The sequence below is a fragment of the Nestor notabilis genome, unplaced genomic scaffold (genome assembly GCF_000696875.1).
Source record: "Nestor notabilis isolate BGI_N333 unplaced genomic scaffold, ASM69687v1 scaffold6405, whole genome shotgun sequence".
NCBI classification, from domain to species: Eukaryota; Metazoa; Chordata; class Aves; order Psittaciformes; family Psittacidae; genus Nestor; species Nestor notabilis.
This window is the reverse complement of record NW_009928814.1, coordinates 20142-43246: the sequence shown is the minus strand read 5'-3', so window position 1 is coordinate 43246 and position 23105 is coordinate 20142. Positions and strand designations below refer to the sequence as shown.

General features: G+C 38.6%; 1 protein-coding gene across 1 annotated transcript in view; it reads right to left on the bottom strand.

Annotated features, from left to right (window-relative positions):
• PTPRO (protein tyrosine phosphatase, receptor type, O) overlaps positions 1-17519 on the bottom strand; it is a gene marked incomplete at its 3' end in the record, with an annotated part of 57265 nt that extends 39746 nt beyond the window's left edge. Inside the window, exons 1-6 of the mRNA XM_010014688.1 lie at positions 17234-17519; positions 8208-8366; positions 6067-6219; positions 4046-4492; positions 3007-3168; positions 54-253 (exon numbers count right to left, since the gene is read on the bottom strand). Coding sequence (XP_010012990.1) covers positions 54-253; positions 3007-3168; positions 4046-4492; positions 6067-6219; positions 8208-8366; positions 17234-17273 — 1161 coding nt within the window. The remainder of the gene's footprint in view (positions 1-53; positions 254-3006; positions 3169-4045; positions 4493-6066; positions 6220-8207; positions 8367-17233) is intronic.
• Positions 17520-23105: the final 5586 nt, after the last annotated feature.

Here is a 23105-nt window from a genome sequence, read left to right as displayed (position 1 = left end):
ATCATTGGCAATTTTTTCCTGTGTTTGAAAAGGCTCCAGCTTCCATCCCTTACCTCAGTACAGTAGTGTTTTTCAAGCCTTTGACTTTCCTTTTGCTTCTGACAGGTCAGGGAGACCACAGACACGATGGTGCTGTTGCCTCCGCTTTCTTGCGATGCTGTCCAGGATGTCAGGGCAGTAGTGGAGCTTAGCACCGTCACAGTCACATGCTGGGGCTTCTCAGTGAGCTCTTCTATCCATTCACCTGTGGGGCCTGGGACATGTCCCAGAAGCACATGTGAGCAAGCCACACTATGCATTTGAGGCATATATGTCAAAACATCCTTCTTTCATGGGATTATTTACTACTAGTGAAAGAGGCTGGACTGACACTTTTTTATCTGCACAGCCGTCAGGCAGTGAAGAAGGCAGTCCCTGGGAAACAGCCTGTGGCTGATGCTATTTCACCTGTAGCAGAGTAGAAGACAAGAGAAATGTCTCTTGGAAAATTTAGATTGCAGTATTCTCTATTGCTCACCAGAATCCACCCAGAAATATCAGATTTGCTCCAAGAGAATGTTTAAAAGCTGTGACACCCAATAGCATATAAATCATTGACAAATATTAAAGGATAAGCACATAAAATTTTTCACCTCTCCACATACTGCCATACCCTCCGAGTGTACTACAGCCTTGAAGCATGAAAATCAAGTTCACAGAGGTTACCACAGTGAAGAATGTCATTGTCCATCAGACTTTATGAAGGACTTGATAGAGAACATATGTTTAAATGTAGATGAAATAGCAATTTGAAAAATAACTTCAGCTAGACTTGGTCACAATTTCAGATTTCATGAAAATTGTCAGCTTTTCTTGTCACTTTGAAGTGATGATTGTGACATCTCTCTCTCCTTGACATTCCTTCCTCTACACAATTCTAATAGTTCTTTACATTTACTGAGAAAAATAAAACAAATGCCAGCAAGATCAGCCTACAAGATTTGACAAGCTATACTGCTATATGGATGCAATAAAAATGTGGAGTAATACAAGCCAGTAATTTGACAGGATGTTTCACTGACTGAGTGCTAGAAGGATGAGATAAGGCTGAAGCTATAAGCAAGAGTTATTCATAACAGCAGACCCACACCTACTCAGCTAAAAGAGGAATCTGATCATTAGATTAGTATCTGGAGCAAGTGCTGTGTATGCAGCTCTTGTCATTCAGAATTTGTTTCAGCATTGGCATTGGCATTTCAGCTACTTCATGTCATAACCCAAAGCTGTAGTCTCTACTCAAAAAGCCTACTTGATCGGCCTCATAATGAGGAATGGAAAAGCAATTTCACCTTAAGAGGACTTGTGCACATCTCAGATTTGGCATACTACCAGAAATACATATATAATCTACCTAAATACTAAGGATCTTGCATTTGACAGAATAAATACGACAATTGACAAGAATCCTCAAGTGGTTCTGAAAGCCTGCAAAACTAACAGACAAAACCCTCCAAAACAAAGGTTCAATGTGTTACATGTAAAATGAAAATATTCATTACATTCCCATTACATCTTAATACTTCGTACCTAGTAAGATTGAAGTCAATCCTTAATCTAGCAGTCCATACACCTATACTTTGAATTAACATATTCTCATTTCTCTCACATCTCTCCCCAGTTAGTAGATGTCATGGAGGACACTCCATTGCATACGGCTTAATGGAAATAAGTCAGACCTTGCAAAATGGAATAACATTTGGCACTAATAGCAATGCTACATAATTTGTTATACTTGAATACTTTTATATATTTTAATGGTTTCCACATAATGAAGCTGTCTAATAACTATTCCTAAAGAAAACCAGACAGTGAAATTACAACAGCAGAGGCCCTTTCTCTCATGTGCTGTTTCCTCTTTTCTCTTTGTTTTCAATGTACTGTTTCTTTCAATTATAAAGTTATTAAAAAAATGGGAAAGATAGTGGAATTCAGTTAAATGCAGTCAAGCATTATGTTGAACGTAAGCCTAAATAGTTAGTATTTGTAAATATTATGAGCTCCTAAAGACACAATTTTTATTAGTAATGTGGTTAAGTACTTGAGTAAATTTTCTTTTAATATGAATATTTCTGCCAGCTTTAGCTCCTGTGTCTTGTTACAGCATTCATGAATTGGGGGAGACACCATACTCCCACATGTAAAATTGTGTAGTGCTGTAAGTATTCCCCTGTTCTCATTGCACAGGCACTTTGTAGGCCATATCTGTTTCTTTTTGTAGAAAAGGTGTAAGGTGACCACAGCCACCAGAAGGATAATAACCTGAATTCACTAACACCTGTCTCACCTGCTGATCTAATTGTCGGTCATGATACTAGTTTACACAGTAGCGTCTTATTGCTTTGTCTTTTACTAAATCTTCAGCTAAGAAACCCTGGGATTCTACAGGAAAATAAATTAATTTTTCTCCTCTGAATTTAGCAGGCTGAACTATGTCATCTAGTGTAATTTGCTGTGTTCTCTCAGAGACCATTTAATTTCAGAGTTCAGTATTTAACTGTGCAATTCCCACACTCTCAGCCTGAGATACCCTTCATCCCTAACCCAGCACATAGAGCCTCCAGGACTAAGGAAGTTAAGTGTTTTCAAGAATCTCTATAACCACTGCTTGAATTCTCTGAATTAAATTCTCTCAATTAAATTCTCTCTTTGAAAGATGCAACGGGAGAACCTGTTTCAGTGAGCCACTTCTGAACACTGGGCAACAACTCTATCAAATATGTCACCTGCTTTCAGTTCTTAGCTCTGCCAAGACAGCATGATGAAGGCCCATTCAGAGAGGATATAACACATAACATATCTGCATATTTCCTTCTCTGGCACAGGTAATTCCAGAAGACCAGGGTCTTCTGATCCTGCAGCAGACACTGTAGCTGTCACAGTGGTCAAACTCTGACATTATAATATATATATATGACATTAAAGTTGTATTTGTCTGGGAGAATAAGATAGATTTGTTGAAATACTTACTGATGTAAAAGCTAAGTGTTTTTGATGATTGACTTCCACGAACTTCACAAGAGCCAGAGGAGCTAAATGTTGTTACAGACAACTTATATTTTCCTGGTTCTTTCAGTTCAGCAACAAATTTGTGAGTGTCCTCACTTACTGTCAAAAATTCTGTGAAGTTCTCTAAATCAGGGAGGAAGGATAAGTATGGGTTAATTGAATCTTGAAAGGCTTCAGCCACCGAGAAAATGATTTATATCAGAAATGCTAATGCTGTTTCTGCTGAGGGATTAAAAGGTATCCAAAAGGACTGGATTTATGTGGGTAGTTTTATTTCCTGCCATCGGCACAAGAGTTATTAATGACCAAGGTTGCAGTATAGGTGTAAAGGAACCATAAACCCAAGCCAAATTTTCATTCTGTAGAAGGGATGATAAAATTGGGTTGCCATGACTGTGCAAGTGAAAAACAACAAGGCATGGAAGAAAAAGAGCTTCCAATTTTCTATCTATTGCATTCTTATTCTGAAAAGAAAAAAAAAGAAAAAAGTATTTGCCCTCAGGGTGGGAAGGTTTATGAAAACTGCTTGTGAGAAAATAAAATTAATCGGGATAAAATAGATTTTAAAGCAGAAAAATCTTTAAGCAACCTGGTGATTTTCGTGTAGCTTCATCACTTGAAATATCTCCCCACTCTCCACCGCAGCCTGCTTTTTGCATAAGGAATATGTTTGGTATCTGTCCTCCAGGACAAGTGTTAATCTGAATCTTTTCTGCATGCCCCTTGCAGTCGATGTCCCCCTGAGAACCTTTCTCAGTGGCAGGCAAAACTATATGGTATAATGTGCCTTCTGTGTCTCAAATTTCTATCAGCTCATTCTCCTTTCTCCAATACCAGAATGGATTTACGATAACTGCAGTGTAAACAGTGCAGCAATATGTACAACAGTATAAATCTTGTTTAACAAAAGAGAATTGCAAACTGCAATGTACCCCTCTTCCCTGACTTTTATGATGCACAGCCAGAACTAGATGCTATTCAGTGCAAGAAGCTGTTTTACCTTCCCTTTCAATATTGATATGGAAACCATCAAATGCAGTAGGTGGCTTTGGTGGTAACCAGGTCACCACCATTTGTACAGGAAGGAAGGAAGGGGGCTCTGGCGTGAGTTTTCCAGATGTGTTGACATCATTGGCCTCGTAATCACTGGAAACTGCATTGACAAACTCCTCTTCACCCTCTGATGACTCAGCTTCATTAGACCACCAGGATGGCTGTGACGTCGTTTCATACTCAGTGCTGTTATGACGGTAGTCTGCTGAGACTGCAGTTGTGTTCACTGCTGGAATTTCAGGTGGGTTGTCAGTAAAATGGCTATGCTTTTCTTTCTTTATGATTTCTTGTGGTCCCATAAATGATTCTTCTGCAAAATTCCCACTGTGCTCTTCCCAATTGTTTCTGTTGATTGGTACAATCTGAACAGAAATGTTTCGAGGTGGGTAAGGAACTGAAAGAGAAGCAAGGGTTAGTCTTTTAATAGGTATGTTCTATGCACCTTTAGATGTGTTAATTGCCCAGAGAAATATCTAGGGATATTTTGAAATAAATTCTTATTATTAAGATTTTCCCTTCTCTTACATATACTTATTGCAGAAGTGATTCTAGTAGGATCAAAATGAGTGTAAATTCTCAAAAAAATCATGATTCAAAATAACAGGAAGAAAAGCAGATGTGAAGTCACAGTCAATCAGACTTCAGTGCTGTTACAGCAGCAAGGCTACTCAATTGTGAATTTGTAAGAATATATTTTAATTTATTTTATAGTGTCTTCCAGAAAGATCTTGATCATGAAAAAAAAAATACTTCTGTGGAAATTAATTGAAAAACATATTGAAAACTAATATATGGCATAGCTCATATTTAAAAAGTATGACCTTCATATTACTGTAGGGCTTTTCATATGCTTTTAGTAGCCACCTTTTCACAACCATTAAACATCAGTTTAGATTTTAATATTTGTGAAATCTTAAGATTTGGGTCTCCAGAAAACAAGATTCTGGCATATAAAGAAGTTACTTCAACTTATGTCAGGAGGGTAACACACAGCATTTTGTCTTCCTCACTGTAATTGCTTGTCTGTCTGCCCTTACGTATGGTAAGCGCGAGTAGCCTTTGCAAATAATTTTGACTGGCACCTTTTAATCTGGCACCTTACACCACACTAATCTGTTCACCTCCCCTGTCCCAGACACGGCCACTAATACAAAACTAGACACTACAATCCCTCATGCAAAGAATGAGGGATGTGAGGGCAGCAGGAAAGAAAAGTACAATCCCGTTGGTTGCATTCTTACGGTTCAATATCTTGATAACTATACTTAAGATCCTCAGGACAGAACTCAGCTGGCACCAGTTGACTTTGCTTCGTCCAAGGCAATTAATAGACCAACATCAGTGTATTCATCTGAAGATTTGGCTTTTTGATTTTATCACTAGTTCATTTCACTTTGGACACTGGAAAATGTCTGTAGTGCCCAAAGTTTTGGGCACTGTCCCAGGACCAAATTAAATTAGTTCTGGATCCTGAACAAATGCAATTTTCAGCCTTTGCAACATTGCTGTCTTGGAAATTAAAAAGTCATGCTTCAGGGCACAAACTGACTACCAAGTGGGGCGACTATGACATATCTCTCTATAATAGAAGACTGCACAGTAAGGAAGGCCTTTTCCAACAGTTTAGTTATGATTCACTGTGCAAGGAGACAGACCAATATAGATGGATCAATAGTATGCTCAGTGCAGCTACTACTGTGGCTTAAAAATTAATTCCTAGCACAACACCTAGGACCTCTTATGGGAAGCAGAATTTATTTTCTAAGAAGCAAGCTTTATGACTGAAACACTCATATAAATTTCCCTTTGCATTGTATTGTACACACAACCCTATGTGCTAGCCTCAGCATCCACCTCCCATACTCCTGGCCAGGAGCAGCTCCCAGGACTGCTCCCACACAGACCCTCCTCTCTGTGAGATCAATTCCTTCCCCATGGCAGAGAGGAAAGCATAATCATTTTCTTCACCTGTTCTGTGCTGTTTGGGCTCATGTTGGACACCGCTGTATTCCACCAGTGTGCTTTTGTTGAAGGTTGCTTCTGATACCAACTGAAACGTGATGTTACTGTAGCATATACCTGGTAGCCAGTGATTGAAAACTGTTTTACCTTTAAAGAAATCTGCAGAAAGTTTAAAAAGAAAAGAAGAAAGTTAGAAAAGAGGAAAATGCATCAAATGTTCACTTTCTGGTAATGCTACTGCACAGGCTGAACTGGCAGTGTTTCAGATTTTTAAACATTGCTCAGCCTGGTCTGAGACATGAAATTCTACTAATTCTAACAATTCAGTCTGCCAGCATTTGTCCTGGCCATCAAAGCCACTTTGCTACAAAATAAATAAATAAATAAATAAGTAAAGCCCAGTACAAGAAACATGAACTACTTTTCACAGGAAAGGGAACTGAATCTGGCAGCCTGTTTCATGTGACACTGAACATCTCAAGGAGCATCTGATAGTTTCTGCAGACCTTTAACTGCTGCATGCAAAAACCTTCTTGGTCTTTTGCTGAAATGAGGCATAACATTCAGGCTCAAAGGACCATCTAGCATGCAACTGAGTGCAAGGTGTGGTACTGAAGCTGGAGCCCTTGTCCACCACCAGTACACGTAAGAAGTTGCTTCAGGCTATTTGGCTATGGGAATGAGTGTGCAAGTTGATTAGTGAATCCCTTCAATCAGGTTGACTTTTTTATTTACCAGCAGCTGCAGCATTACAGCCCTTGGAACCACGTATTAGCTGTAGAAGGCAAAAGTTACTGCTGGTATCCCTTTGTTCTCTGGAAAGAGGTCACCTATATTCTGTGCTATGGTCCAGAATCACCCTTCCTAACTTCTGGCAATTCACAGCATTGAAAAATGTGATTTCTATCCCCACTCTGTTTCGAAGCAGAGACTCGAAAATTTTCTGACCTCCTTCTTGAAGTGTGTATCTCCCTCTGCTGACTTTAGAGAGAGCTTACAGTGACTAGAATTCTACTTTGGGAGCCTTAGCTCAGTGCCTAAAATTCAATACAGCATCTACTGGTTTGCTCAAAGGAATTTTAGTGTCACTATGCAATGTTAAACTGCCAGAGCTTCAGGGTTCACAGAGTATGCAGGTGCCTTTCTCAATTCTCAGGATGCTTTCCATAAGATAGCCGCATTTACATCTCAGACAGATGCTGTGTTTAAGCCATACTGCAGGGCAAAATAGAGTTATAAAAAAAATAAAAACAAAAAGCAGAATTTGCTCTTCTTAGATTGTTTAGATAAATTGTTTAGACTCACTGTCTAGATTGTTAGATTGATTGCCCATGATTACATTATTTTAATAAAAGTGAAATTCATAATATGCAGCAGGATTTATTCACTCAGGGACAATACTGAATGCTACAGTAATATACAGTACTATACAGCACAGTACATTTAACACTGGGTCACTCTGTGGTGATACAGAGCTACCAGCTTTAAATTCTGCACCAGGAATCAGGTATATTGAATGGGTTTCCCAGCTCTGGGGCATTCCAGAGCTCTCTTATCAGCTATTCACCAAAGAGGAAACCTTGGCCAGAGGAAAGAACTGGGAACATTTTTAATGCTTTCAACTGACACATAATGTCACGTAGGGATTTCAACAAGCATCTCTAGAAAGTAAAAATGTATCTTTCTCCTTCCTAATGAGTTTTTGTGTTTCTTTCCTTTTAACTTTTCTTTTGTTTTGGATTGTCCAGCAGCAGGGAAGCTAAAAACAAAAAAAAAAAAAAAAAAAAAAGGAAAAAAGGTGGAAAGTTTTTTGGATTTTAGTGTGCCAGAAATTGGGGATCCCTTCCCAGATTGATTTCAGAACTGACTAAAAAAATCTAGACCACCCAGTCTTCCTCTAAAATCCAAAAGAAAGGAAGAATCACTAGAACTAGGATGGGAAGCAGGCTGAAATCCAAAGTGAACCACCAGCTCAATTCGAAGACCCTTCTTTTCCTTCATGATATTAAAGTTCTTACATAAACAGACGCATTACAAAGAATATAAATCATTTTAACTAATACGTGTCAAAACTACACCTAAGACCACCATTTAAAATGATTCCAGCAGAGTTAGCATTAAGTTTTGGTGAAACAGTTTCCTCCTACCTTTGTACAGCATTGTTCGGTAGTCTTTTCCTTCCCAATAGCTTATATTTACCCTGGTAAAAACATTGTACTTCTCAGGGTACTGAATTTCAAACAACACTCCTGTTTCTGGAGATGGTTTGTAATCATAGATAGAAACACTGCTCACAGGAAGGGGTTCTATAGGAGATACAAATGAAAGGAAAAAAGAAAGGAGCATATTAATAGACAAACTGAGTTCTTTACACATATACAACATCAGAGCAATGAAACAAATGGTTTTGCTAGGTATGCCACAGGCACCCAAACCTACCAGGTGATATGTGGGGCTTCACAGAGGTCTGAGGCAAATGCTGCTTGGGCCATTGTCAAAACCAACATTTGTGTGTTCCCCCCTAAAACAATTTATGTTCTTATACTTGGACTTTAACAGAAAAATTTCCTCATTTTCCACAAAAACAAGGTTGAAATAACAGTTATTATTTAAGCACTCACAGTCATTACCCGAGAAAGATTTTCATCTTTAATACTTGCCAATCACGTAAAAGCACCCAGACAATAACAAAAAAACACATGAAATTGCTCATAACTTTGGCATAAATGTGAACTTTAAAGATTAGCTGAGAAGCTTATCAGCATAATGCCCAAAGGAAACTACTTGGATGAAGATTTTCTATTTTGATATACATTCATTTCTGTACTTTATGGGTAATTACATATTACCTGTTCCTTCCATGTTTGAAAGGACCACCATCTTCAATGTATTTCTCCACATAAAACTTCTATAAAATATAGCAGTACCATCACCATTATTTTACAGATGAAGAACTGAGCTGTAGAGAACTGGTTTACTGGAGGGCACAGGGGCAGGGGAACCACGTGCACAGAAAGCAACTAAGTGGCAAACTGCTGATCTAGTGCTCTAAACCCTGAGCCAGGGTGGGCTACAAAAAGAAATACCCTGAATCCTGCAATGTGGCACCTAGACCAGTGTAGCTCCATCACCTAAGGAAAGCTGTGCCAGGAAAGCTCCCCAGTCACTGCAGCTGGGAGTCTGCATTGTTGTTAACAATAAGCGTCACAGTTTTATTCAGCCTCCTCTGAGCACAAAAAACAACAATGAAAAAAAATTACCCTTTTTTGCTCTATGCTCTTCTCAGCAAGAAAAAAATTATAGCAACCCAACTATACATAGGTTAAGAGAGCCAAGCATATATTCAAAACAAGGTTATAGAGGTAGTTGAAATTTGTCATACTAACATATTTTAGTAGAGATAGTTAATGACCAACAACCTCAGTACTTATGCCTAAATCTTTGTAAGTATTATCATGTTGGTTTAGTTCTTGCATACTGTAGGGAACAAGTTGAAAAATTCAGGCTGTTGACTAGCATGGCCTCGGAGGACACATTCGAGTTCAAAGTTCTGCTGTGGGAGGTCTTGGAGAAAAACTAATACAATATTTTTTTTTCCCTGGAAAGCATCCAGTCACAACAGGCAAGAGAAAGAGCAGATGAAATGGAAGACTCGTGTCAGTTTCAAAAATGGAATCATCCCTCAGAAGGTGGAATAGGTTAATCAAAGATGGAAAAGCAAGACTGTAGTGGAAGAAGCAAGACTGTAGTGGAAGCGAAAATTAAATCCCAATTACCAGCACAGTATTTTCACCACAGCACTGTTTCCAGGTGTGATGAGAAGCGAAGAAGAAAAAGCAACTAAGAACAAAAGCCACAGATGCAAACAGAATCTTTCCTCGAGTCTTAAGCAGTCGTATTGCCATTTTTAACTTTGTCAGAGCATGTGAATGCAATGGTGTAGGATTCTTAGACTAGTTCTCATGGCAGATACACTTCATTAGCTTCATTAGATAAATATCTATATATCTGTATGTTAACCACTTACAAATAGAAACTCCCAATCTCACAGATACTACAGGCACTTCAGTGATGGGATCTGTGAAAATTTTGCTGACAATTTGTGATAGCCTAGAAATAAACAGGAGTAAAGCAGATCACAGGAAACAAAGCCTACCCTCTTCTTTCTGCGGGGGCTCTTCCCATTGCTTATTCTGAAATAAATTGTTGATCTGACTATCCACATGACCAGAGGGTTCATATCACAGCTCACACAGCACACGATAGTAGTTTTAATGTCAATAACAATCTCTAAATAGCACAACGCTTACATGCAGTCATCTTTCATGTTAGCGGGTATGCCCTGGGCTTTCTTCTGCTATCTCATTCACATCTGAGGTCTCCTTATTTCTGAAAGAATTACTGAAACTTTCTTATGCAGTGATTAAATTACCCCATTTATTCCTTCCTACAACAAATCAAATAAAGGATGGAAGTTATACTTATTTTTAATCCAAATCGTTTTTCCTCCTGATGCTTTGATTTAATTAACCAATAATTGAATTAAGCGGTAATCATCACAGACTCTCTTTCTTCTTGTTATCTTCTGCTTACTATCCTCTCCTTGCTCATGGCTGATATTAGCAGAGTAGCATAAGTGATATAATGCAATTTAGAGATTCTTCCATTATCTTACATCCTTCGGCACCAAATCTTCACATCAAAAGCTATTTGCACACTGTGAAATTAAAAGGACACTCAGCAGATAAAAAACTCATGTTCTGTTTTTCACTTACTAACTGCTCCTAGGGTTATTAAATTTAAAGAATATGTAAAATGTCACTCTTCACTGTCTGTTTTTATAATTCAGAGCATAAACAGTCTGGTCTTTTTAATTTTACAATTTTCAGTAGTCAGGATCCAGCTTTTCACAGATTTCAGCGGTTCTCAAGAAATAGCCTAATAGTTCAGAAAACATGGAGCTTTATAAACACTCTGCACTATGTTAATGTCTGAGTTCATATTACAGAAGGGAATTAGAGGATTTCAGTGTCCCTCTAATACCATGTTTAAGGCACTTCTTCTTGTACAATCTCTTTATTTTTAGACTGGCAGATTATATTAATCGCACATAGACAAGTGCAGGATCAAGACCTAAATTTGCCTTTTTCCTTAGTGTCCCAGAATCTGCTGCTCTTATAGCAACTGCTTTCCCATTATGTTGGTTTATGGGAGACTAATTTCTCTGTTTTTCCTGGACTCTCCAGCATTTTGCATTTAGCACACAGCTTGCATTATACAAACATCAAGATAGCATAATAAATGTGGCTAACCTCTTCCTCAAATGCCCTGGAAAATTCTGGCTGCTAAATCCTCCATTAATGCATCAATTTGTGCCAGACACATTAACATTTGCAATTCAGGGGAAAAAAGAAAAAAAAAAAAGAGTACATTAACAATAAGTACCATATTCCATCCAAATCAATTTGGTTTTAGTATTTACTATTTGTAGATTGGGTCACTCTACAGATTGAATTAATGATTGATTACTGTGCTAGGTTAGATGGAGTATTACACATGGGTGGTTGAAATGAGATTGAGATCAACTCTCTTGTTTCTCACACTCAAACCCAAATTAATCATGATTTACCTTCATATCATGACTTAAAAATAAAAACCCCACTGATGGCGTGACCTAACTCCCATGGTTAATTCCCTTTATTCACATGAAGAAGTGAATTATGTCATCTTCTTCCCAGAATGACACTGTTTATGTATCTATATAGTTACTGGGAGTAAGTCACAGCCAGAGTAGAGGTTCCATTATGCTATAAACTTCAGGGATTGTTTTCTCTCTTGCTAAAAACCAACCATTTCTCAGATTAAAAAGCTGCTGTTTGATAATTTAGGAACATAATGTTCATGTTTGTGATAGGCAATAGAAATATGTGCTATTGCTTATGAAAAGGGAATGTAAGTATCTGAGCAATGATGGTATATACTGCAATTTCTAGATGTTCACATAAGATGACAAATAAAAAGACAAAACAAAATAATAAGTAATGTTGTCACAAGAACAAAGATGCATCTGTTGTTCTTGAACAGATTTAGGCCAATATTTTAGATCATCCTTCCAATGGAAATTATGGCAGGAAATCATATGGTTGCAGTTCTTTGTTTTGCTGATTCTGATGCTGATTCTGATTTTTTTTCCACCTTAAAAAGGGGATAACATGATTTGCTTGCTGGCGAAAGCTGAGCACTAATGGACCTAGATGTTCTTCTGAGTTACGTTTCAAAATTCAGGCTGCCATGGATAACCAGCCTTTTTTAAGATGTGTCATGTCATCCCTTAGGAAAGAAAAACACAAAGGGCTTAAGTTTTATATTTCATTGGAAAAAAAACTCTGAAGCTCTGACTTCAACAGTTCTGATCCATTAATAAGCTAGAGGAAAGTATTCAACATGCTGAATCACTTCCTGCAGTGTCTGGCATGGTGACAACCAAGCATTAACTAGGTCTAATGCCAATTACTTTTAGAGTGCAGAAGAGATCAGAGTCCCAGGCAGTAGGCCCATTGGTCTCCTGAGCAGAATATTTTTTTGTAGAAGTCACAGAGACAGAAGTCTCCCTAGAGGGAATATACTTTACAGTGATTTATGTAAGGAATCATAAGTTTTTGAAACAATGAGACATTTACCACTCAAAACTCCTAATCATCAGCTAAAACAAGAGTCAGGCAGAGCTGCTCTTAATAACCCTCAGAGATCCTGAGATCCTGAGTTCTCCAGTTCCCAGCAGAGATACATTTTTCCTAAAGCACACAATAGCTTTGCAGTGTACTGCTTCCCACATTCCTTCAAATGAGCAAACACTTTTTCCTTCACAACAAAAAGAAAAACTGACAAAGAATTTTTTGGGAAAAATAATAATAATAATAATAAAAGGCTGTATAGGTATGAGTCACCCTGGGAAGAATAAAACAAGGCTTCAACCTGGGAAAATGGAGGATGAGTGAGAATTTTAGTCACTGATTTTACATCCATGCTCCTTATTTCTCTCTGTAAACTACTGTAAAACTGATTAGTAATTAAGTGGAACTTTCTTTCAAATATTGCAAGACACTAAACTAATTATATAAATTCTGGAGTTTTTTCACTCCCATTGAAAAGCCAAAACCCCAAAAGCAGATGAAAGCAGGCTTGAAATAATTGTTAGATACCAGAACTACTTCTAACCTTGTCCAAACAGAAAACTGCAAGAAAGGTCATTTTGATAGGCACAACACAATTGCACTTACAGGAATCTGACCAGGATGGTGAGATTCAGACACCTATTGTTGTGAAAACCATCACAGGCATCTTTACAAATAAGTGGTCAGGGTTTCAGTTTCTCTCGTTCGGTGAAATACTGAGCCTAACTTGCTGAGCACAGCTTTGCTACAGAATCTTAAGAAAAAGAGCTATTTTGTGCTCATATCCCATTTTACAGGTTTCCTATCTAAGAGTTGAATGCACCCTGTTCATCTCATCCTAACACCCTTGCTCAGGGAGCAATGCAAGGGTGTGGGCTGTGCTCAAGCTGACAAAACCCTTGGGCTTTGAGAAGAAATATTACAACAAATAGCTCATACTTTGCATTACAACAATCTGTTCTAAACAAAGAAATTCTGTATTTTGTGGTGATTTGATTAATGTGAGAAAGCCCTAAAATTATTCCAGTCAGAGAGAAGCAGAAAATAAACTGCTAGGTCTTGTAAAGAAGGCCCAAATTAACAATGGGAGCCTCAAATGTAGCATACAGACATGAATATATGTATACTTATATAGAATCATAGAATAGTTAGGGTTGGAAAGGACCTTAAGATCATCTAGTTCCAACCCCCCTGCCATGGGCAGGGACTCCTCACACTAGATCATGTCACCCAAGGCTCTGTCCAGCCTGTCCTTGAACACTACCAGGGATGGAGCATTTACCACTTCTCTAGGCAACCTATTCCAGTGCCTCACCACCCTCACTGTGAAGAACTTCTTCCTTATATCTAACCTGAACTGTTAAGAATTTTTTATTTTTATATGTAGATATTTATGCACACATGTATTTATATGTCCATATTTGCACATATATAATTATATATGCATATATATATTTTCTTGTCTTTTAAATCATCTTTCTCTTGAGGGATTTTTTTTTTTCTGAACAGAAACATTTGAGCGGTAAAACAAAAGTCTTCTCTGACTTAAATGGGATGAAGTTTCAACCTGTGAAGAGACACACCTTTGTCTTGCCAATATGCTGAGAAGCAGCACGTTGCTGAGGGGTGTAAATAGGAGAAAGGAAATGTCATCAAGATATACCATTGGAAAGCAGAGGTCTTTCATGACTCTCACTGAATTTCTTAGTAGGCAATGTCTTTGAAGGACCTTGCTCTCATTTTGACATGCACAATTTGGATACACAATGCTCTGTGTGAAACTCCGATCTCCAGCATATGGCCAAGTCGCAAGACTACATGTCCCTTCATGGACTCCTTTTCAGACTTTTGAAGATCCCAGAAAATTATGCTTGTGCAATATCAAAGTACAGCCTTGGGAATAACCACATTGGCCTTACTGGCTATCTTGCTTGATTTATTTTGTGTCAATCTAATGAAAGGGGCCAATCTGCCACTAGTAAAGCTCTCCTGAAACCAATGAAATTAGAACAGGAATTAATTTGGTCCTGGAAACTAGTTGCAATATGCCACAGTTTCACGTGTAAGATATAGATGGAATAACTTAGATAATTACATGTCTTTTCATGGTTAAAATAAACTAAGCATGTTAAACAGGCAGTGAGAGCATATGGCATGAAGAAAAATACGAATCTATCCTAATTATTGTCTGCCAGAAAAATCAAGTTAATTAATAGTCAGAAAATTATGTAAAACAGGGAGTGAACAATACAATAAAAAGAAAGATAAAAAAAAAAAAAAAGAAAAGGAAACCCAACTATCATGCAGTTTGTAGGAGAAGCCAGCGGTCACTCCATGAATTTTAAAATCTCTTCTCAAAAGCACCATACTGAAATATATCTTAAAAAGACCAGCCTGCCACACTGTCTTTTCATTCAAAATTTACTTTCATTCCTGCAACCTTGTACTCCAAAAGATGAGCTATGTTAGTAGCTGAGGCTGCTACATGAGAGCTAGCACTCCTCAGTCTGCCTGGCAGAAAACATTAGGTAGGAGATTGGGCCCTTTCCCTTGTGAAGTTCAGAATTTACAGCACACTTTTAATGCTCACTGCAGCATCCTTCAATGTTGCCTGCAGGAATGATCATTTCTTTTCCATAAATACAGTTTTCTTTCTGTTGAGACAAAACCAGTGAAATTCGCTGCTCCCTTTTTGTTACATGATTTCCCCAAGCAGTGCTGCTCGACTGCCCAAATCACTGGTCCTTCCAAGGTCTGGGTGAGCAGCAGAGGCCACGGCCGGAAACCCTAGGATGCTGCCAGCACACTCACATAAGACAGGTGGTGAAAAGTGGTGGGCTCCTTTACATCAGAAAGGACACTGCCAAGTCTTGGAGGAGGAAGAGTAACATGCAATATGCCCCTTGGAGCCATCAGCCTCACTTTTTCAGGAACACCTTGTGGAAAACCCTTAAGCCAGAAACAGGAAGTCTGGAGCTGGCTTTGATGGGCTGAGCAACAATGGTTTCCTTCTTCCTTCAGAGATCCCCTGCACAGAAGTTTGTGTGTTCCATCTGCCATCCTGGATCACACCTTCCCCGGCTACCAGTGACCTTTGTGGGCTCTGGAAATCAACAGCAATGAGCCCTGATGCACAACTGCAAGTGCAGCATGCAAAACCCACTGGAAATGCATAGTGAAGCATTTTTTTCCAGTTGATGATGATACCTGATGCTTCCATTATTTTCTTTGAAGAAAACAAACAAACTATAAAATAGGAAATTGGATTAGAGTTACTACATTGCCTGCAAGGTTAAAGCAGTCAAACAAAAGGAAATTCAGACTGCCTTTGAATCCTAAAATTGTTCACTATACATAGATGTTCTTGCACATATGCTTTATGAAAAAGTTGCATTACCCAACAACATGATACTTTTCCCATAGGTTGCTTCATGGTTGTCCTCATCAGGGCACAACTTAGGAACACAAGGGAAGGCTGAAGAATGTATGGATCATGCAAAATCCAGTTACTCCAAAATTTCAAGCACTTCACTTGGTAACCTATGAGGCTACTGTAATATGCTTTGGATATTGCTAGGGTCAGTTTCTCACTGACAGAATAATGCAAGTACACAGAATCATCACCATTCCTTATCTGCAAGCTAACTAAAACTGTTTATAAAAAAACCCAAAACCACCCTGAAATTGGTTTTGCTCCATCCAAATATTTTTTTCCTGTCTTTTCTTAAATCTGTCTTCCAGGCGAAGAAATCATTTTATATTTTACAAATTTTTTTCAGGTTGGCACATTGCAACAGTTCTGGAGCAACAGCAGAGCCAGAAATACAGCAGAAATCACATAGAAATCTGTGGTGCTTTGCATGATGACAAAGCAAACAAAATCACACTTCTCCCCCAGGATCGATACACATGGAGGTAGTAAGAGACAGATTACTACAAATATGGTCTCCATCACAAAAAAACTTCCTCTGTACTGGCAGAAACATGTTTTTGGTGACTACCATCTGCTTTCCAAGTTTAGTACTACTTCAATATATTAGCAACCAAAGAACACTGTTATAACATTTGAAACAGAATATATCTCACCATGTAATAGGAGTGCTTACGCTGAAATGTTAGTCAACACTTTATATGTCTTTTACCAGATTTTTGGAACTCTTGGTTCAAAGGGCTTAGGATGAACATTTGGAAACGAGATTCATCCATCACACTTGTTTCAGTATGTTAAACCTCTCTGGTCAGCATTCAGGAAGGGTCAGCTGGGGGAAACCCACAGCCATCCCTCTCTTCTTGCTCAGACCTTGTGAATTTTCACTCACAAGCCTTCTCAACACATCTTCCCTACTGTTCTCATGCAGGGATTCATCCTACATAGAAGGATGACCTCCTAAAAACACAAAAACCCCAACCAATGTTCTCCACAAGAGTAACTTCTGAAGAAAATAAAACCACACACAAAGAGAAGAAACAGAAGAAAGAAAGAATAAGGTGTTACTTACTGGTTAACACAGTGATTGATCTTGCTGACTTGGAAACCATATTTGAGTTCACTACCAAGAGAGTTACTATGTAATATAGGCCATGGTATTTGGCATTAAAAACCACAGGGGCAGGTAAAGTGCTATTGAATTCTTCGAACTGGAAAAAGTAGTTCTTGGATTCTCCAGCTATCTTCACAACATATACAGAGGATGAGCTCACCACATCAGATGCTTCCAGGGAGACAATGATACAATTGTCTTCTCGGACAGTAACTTGGAAAGGTTCTGCATTCTACAAGACAAGAATAAAGACTTTGCTGAAGTAAAACATGTTATTTTACTTTTACCTATTTCCCTTGGTATTCATAGGATTCTCATGTTATATTTGTGGTAAAGGTACATTTCATATTCTGCAAGAAAGTTAATGTCAAACCATTACATTTATTTCAGAATACAATTCACAGTCAGCCAAAGTCCACAAGCATCTGATTATCAGGCTGGTGTCTGCGCAGTGAAGGCTAGTCCTTGCTGTGTGTATTCTGATGCTCTGGTTACTCCATCCCTTATATTCCAAGGAACACAGCCTCTGCCATTCTTTCCTGACAGAAGATGGAGCAGAGCAGAAGGAGGATGAGATTAAAAAGGGTATCAGGAGCAAGGGGATTTCCAGTAAAGCCACAAAGAGTAAGTCATTTAAAACACCAAAGAGGGGTGATTAAATCAAGATTCCTCTATTTTGCAGAAACAGGATCATATGTTCTTCAATGCAATATATTCTGCAAGCCTGCAACTGAAGAATAATTTTTAGCACTGTCGAAGCTTTTGCAAATATATCCGTTCCAGCAAGGACCAGGTGATAAGCAGCTCTCACCACTATGTCCATGGCTTTGGCTGGCACTTTTAATTTCCTAAACTACATTTCATTTTCAATATTTCTTTTATTAGTAGTAGAGAGAAAGGAGCAATTTAACCTTGTTTTCATATATCATGAGCATGTTAAATCATTGCCAGCTGAAAACACTTTCTTTTTTATTAATTGCAAACCAGCTGTCAGCAAGAAGCACTTGTTCTCTACAGGCAGTTTCATGGTAATGAGAAGGAAAAGTTCAAGCTTTCATTAACAGTTGCCTCTTTGTTTATTAGGCCACACTGCTGCTTAGAATTTTTTACCCTCAGTGAAAACTGTAATATCTGGTATTTTCAATTCCCAACTCTGAGGTATCTTTTTCTCCTTCATATTTCACAGGCTGAGAGCTCTATTTGGAAGTCAGGGTGGGCAACCACGGCTAGTTTGCAACTTACTTATTCAACCAAGTTGTTCCTGTAGCAAACAGCTAGACACCTCCTTCAGAGATTAATTCTAGCAGCTTGTCTACCTCCTGTGTTTGTGTAGTTTTGTTTAGGGGATTCTTCCATGAGAATAATCTCTTTTGCATTTATGCTGCAGGAACCAAGCTCCCAATTTGGAATTCACACAGGTGGTATTGCTAAACCCAGGCATTCAAAAAACCCCAATAAAAAAACCCCCCCAAAACCCCACCAAGGCCAAAGAACTGGTTCTAGGTTTTTAAAATTTTAAATAACAGTAGTTTGGCTGTGCATACATTTATGCTTTCATCACCGGTCTTTGAGATTTCACAGTGTACCTAAGGTCATATCACCCTATAGTCAAAACTGCAGGCTTGAGAAAACATGACCAAAGCAAAATCACTTATCTGACCGAACATGAGAAAAAGGTAAAAGCATTTAAGTCCATTCTAAACAGGATAAACAGTCTAGACAGCTTCAAGAGATTAAAAATAAAGGCAATGCAACTTCAGCTGCTGATTTGAGGTTTGCTTTGACTGATTTTTTAAAAAATTAATTTTAAGTTGCTAAAATGATATAAACCAATGTTATCAATGGATGAGTACTTTGGTGTGGAAATCTGATTAATTTTTCACAGATGGCAGACTGATGGCTCCAGAAGATTTGTAATGTAAGACTACAATTATACAAAAGCTTCCATGTGTTTTCCTTAGCCTCAGCTGAATTCAACGGGCTTACCCTTGAGTACATCAAAATACCACATTTCAAGTGTATGTATTTTGCTTTAAATCCTGATCCAGTATTTGGATCCACACAGATTCAAGCCTTTAACTGGGTATTATGTTTAGGTCTGGTCAAAAACAAATAGAGGTTCTCTTACTCTTTTTCATCCCTATCTTCCCCACATGAAGAAAATGTGGAATGATTCCTACTTCAGCTCTCCTGATGTGGGAAGAGAGGAGAAGGAAGGCATCCACAGACTGGCTTTTCAGAAGCGTGTGTGCTGTTGTGACACAAAAAGCATGGTTGCCTTGCAAGAACAAGCAAGGAAAGACAGACCTAGTTCAGCAAAGCTATTTCTACATATGAAGCTTGAACTGCGTATATAACCACATAGAAGTCAGTGGGTTTCGACCTTCCCTAGACTAGCATTTGAGTGCTTCACTAGAGGAGAAGGAATGATGTTATCTCTAAAACTACTCTAGTCTTCCCTTGACTTTGCCATTGAATTACATGATACTAACTCAACGTGCCTACCTTGCTATGAAGAGACAGACAAAAGAGCCCAACAAATTTATATGTGCCAACAAACAGTTCTAAGCAAGTTCCTTGTGTTTAGTGGTATTATAAATCACTTGTGATGCTAATCGAGTACAGCTGGAAATTAAGCATATAATTGCAGAGCGATAGACATTCCTAGGATATAATTAGATGCTTTCAGAGACTGCTCATATGGGGTGTGATTTTACTCTTTGATTCTTCCATGGGTATTGTATTAACCATGTTGAAGATCATACTTTCATTTTTCCCCTCATAATGTTTCCTTGATTTCACAGCAAGTACCATTCAGCAAATGATCCACTAACCTTCTTCAATAGTTCTCACACAATTAGCATAATATGCCTTTGCTAGCTAAATACATAGAAATGTCACAGACATATGCTATTGTTACCTATGACAGCACCTAACTGGGGAAAGTAACTTTTCCCCGAGTCCTTTATCTCCTGAGCATCTGGGGATTGTGAAAAGACAATTTCCCCACTTCGTGCACATGTGTCCAGATGCTTTCGAACCACTGCTGCCATGATGCACAAGTATTTTTTGAGCGACATCTCTTTAGTAGCTGTGTGGATCACCATCCCATGCCTGTGCCCACCTGCACAACAAATCCCTCTCTTGAGTGGTACCCATTCTTTTCGGTGATAACTGGCCCTCTTCCACATACCTGTACCTGCCCAAGCTTTTAAAGTGCTGCATGCACAAAACACGTGGTTTATGGGAGGCATCTGTTGTTTATTATCCATTGATTCCTGAAATAATTTTTATCCTTTCATTTCAACTCTAAGGTTTGTTTTTTAGAACGAAGTGGCAAACAAGAGATGAATAAAAATGTATTGGCACTTAACATGTCATAAGATGAAATCGCTTATCTCCTTTGGGAAATGGATTTCACTTCGAGTGTTTTATTAGAACACATCACTTTAGTCAATCTGTTCTTCATGTGGTATTGAGATGAGGGTTACCAACCAGCATTGGGCCTGTGATTTTGAGAAGTCTAGAGAAAAACCTGACTGTTTTTTGAAGCACCTCTGGAAGTGACAAACATGCCCCACTTAACTAGATTGTAAAGCCAGTCTGTCTTAGGACTGACAGCATCAGTATGGTAAATACACATTTCATTACTTCTGGTCAGCTACCTCCAGGATTTAATTTGCTGGTGTCGCAGCTTGAGCGGCTGTTTCATGCCTGTGGGGAAATTTGGCAGGGCTTGTGCATTCAGAACCAAATGATTAGTTCCAACTTCCTTTCTAGTTTATTATTACAAGCTCGTGCCACGATAAAGCACTTAGGAAAAAAAAGGCGGGGGAGAAGGGAAGTAGATCCCACAATGTGATGCCTGTTCACAGTCATTTCCAGTGCAGGGATGAGTCATGCTAGTGGAATTTCCAGCCAATAACCAGGTCCCAATTAAAATAAAAAGGAGGGGGAGGCAAGGCAATATACAGCATGTCAAATAAACAATATTCAGAGTAATAGGAAAATAAACGGTGTGCAGCAGAGCTCAGAGTTCTCTTTCCAGAAGTCTATATCCTCAGTTTTTTTCCTTTTAACAGTATGACTTTACATATGAGGAAGAGATCAAAGCTGCAAAACAGCTACTAATTTTATGTACTTTAGCTTTTGAATGTCTCATTCTGAAACACATTGGGTCAGAACCCAGTTACCTGAAGTGTAAGTAGTTACATGTTCTGCTGACTTTAAGAGGAGCTTTGAATACTCATCAGCTCTGTAAAATTAAAATACTGGTAACTGTGTCATGTTATCTAATGCTAGATAAATGGAACCAAGATGCTGAACAAATCTTACTTCTGTCAGCTTTTACAGAGTAAATCCTAAAGTATCACAGAGTTTTCAAAGTGGGACATCTGGTATCCCAACCCAGGAGTAAGATTTAAAGCTATAAGAATCTACTTCTTAGGGCAAAAGTATCATTAAGATCACCTTCTGTGTAATGATGGTCAAAAATAACATTAATGCAAGTATGAAAATACAATACTGAACATTATATCCCGATGTCTTGGATGAAACACTGGCTATTTTTGTGAATCTTAGAATCATAGAATAGTTACGATTGGAAAGGATCTTAAGATCATCTAGTTCTAACCCTCCTTCCATGGGCAGGGACACCTTGTACTAAACCATGTCACCCAAGACTCCAACCAACCTGGCCTTGAACAGTGCCAGGGATGGAGCATTCACAACTTCCTTGGTCAACCTGTTCCAGGGCCTCACCACCCTCACTGTAAAGAACTTCTTATAGCATAGCATAGCATGGTTTGGGTTGGGAGGGACCTCAAAGATCATCTAGTTCCAACCCCCCTGCCACAGGCAGGGATGCATTCCACTAGACCAGGTTGCTCAAAGCCCCATCCAACCCTGAACACTTTCAGGAAGGGGGCATCCATATCTTAGAATCATAGAATCATAGAATCACAGAGTCATAGCATGGTTTCCTTATATCTAACCTAAATGTCCCCAATGATTCTACTGTACTCAGACACATTTTTCTCCAGTGGCCAATAATGCTAATTTCATTCTAAATCACACGATGACTCATTCTCACCAAGATTCTTCTTACTTAATTTTAGGTACTTAAATGAAATGACAGAGACAGGATGACCTTTTCAGACAGAGTACCTATGGGCTCGTCTGAGAACTGAATTACTTTTGAAAGTGCACTGAACAGCCAAAGGGTCCATGTTCCCTGCTTGGCAAAATTCCTGCAGTTTTCTGTCACCAGGTGCTCCACAGAAAGCACATAAGAAATTTCATTAAATAAATAATACTGCAAAATGTACAAAAGTCATGTCACAGTAGTTTTGCACCAGCTTTCTAATGCATGTGATAAATGATACTGAAGAAAAATTATAGCAAAAATAGTAAACATTCATTTTATGCAGGAACTGGAATCTTATCTTATTGGAATCTACTCTGCAGTTGTTGGAAATATGTGGTTTCATGTGAGTCACTGTGCAGGAAACAAATTCTGACCTATATAACTGTTTCAGTAATTTACTTCCCTCCCACCCTGCAATCGCTCTTGCCCGCCTTCTGTCCCATTCCCTGCCATCCCCGTGTGCAGGCTAGACACTTGACTGTGATGGATAATCCCAACTACCTTCCAATCCTTTAGAGCTAGAAAAAAGAGGGGTCCATGAAACTCCCTTCGGTTGCAATGTGAATTCACCATCCAAAGCAAACAACAGAGTGTGGTTTCACATAATTTAGCTGTTTTGAAGTATGAGTTAATACTTAAATCTTTGCTTTAGATGACCCTTCAGATTCCAACCTTTCTTCCATC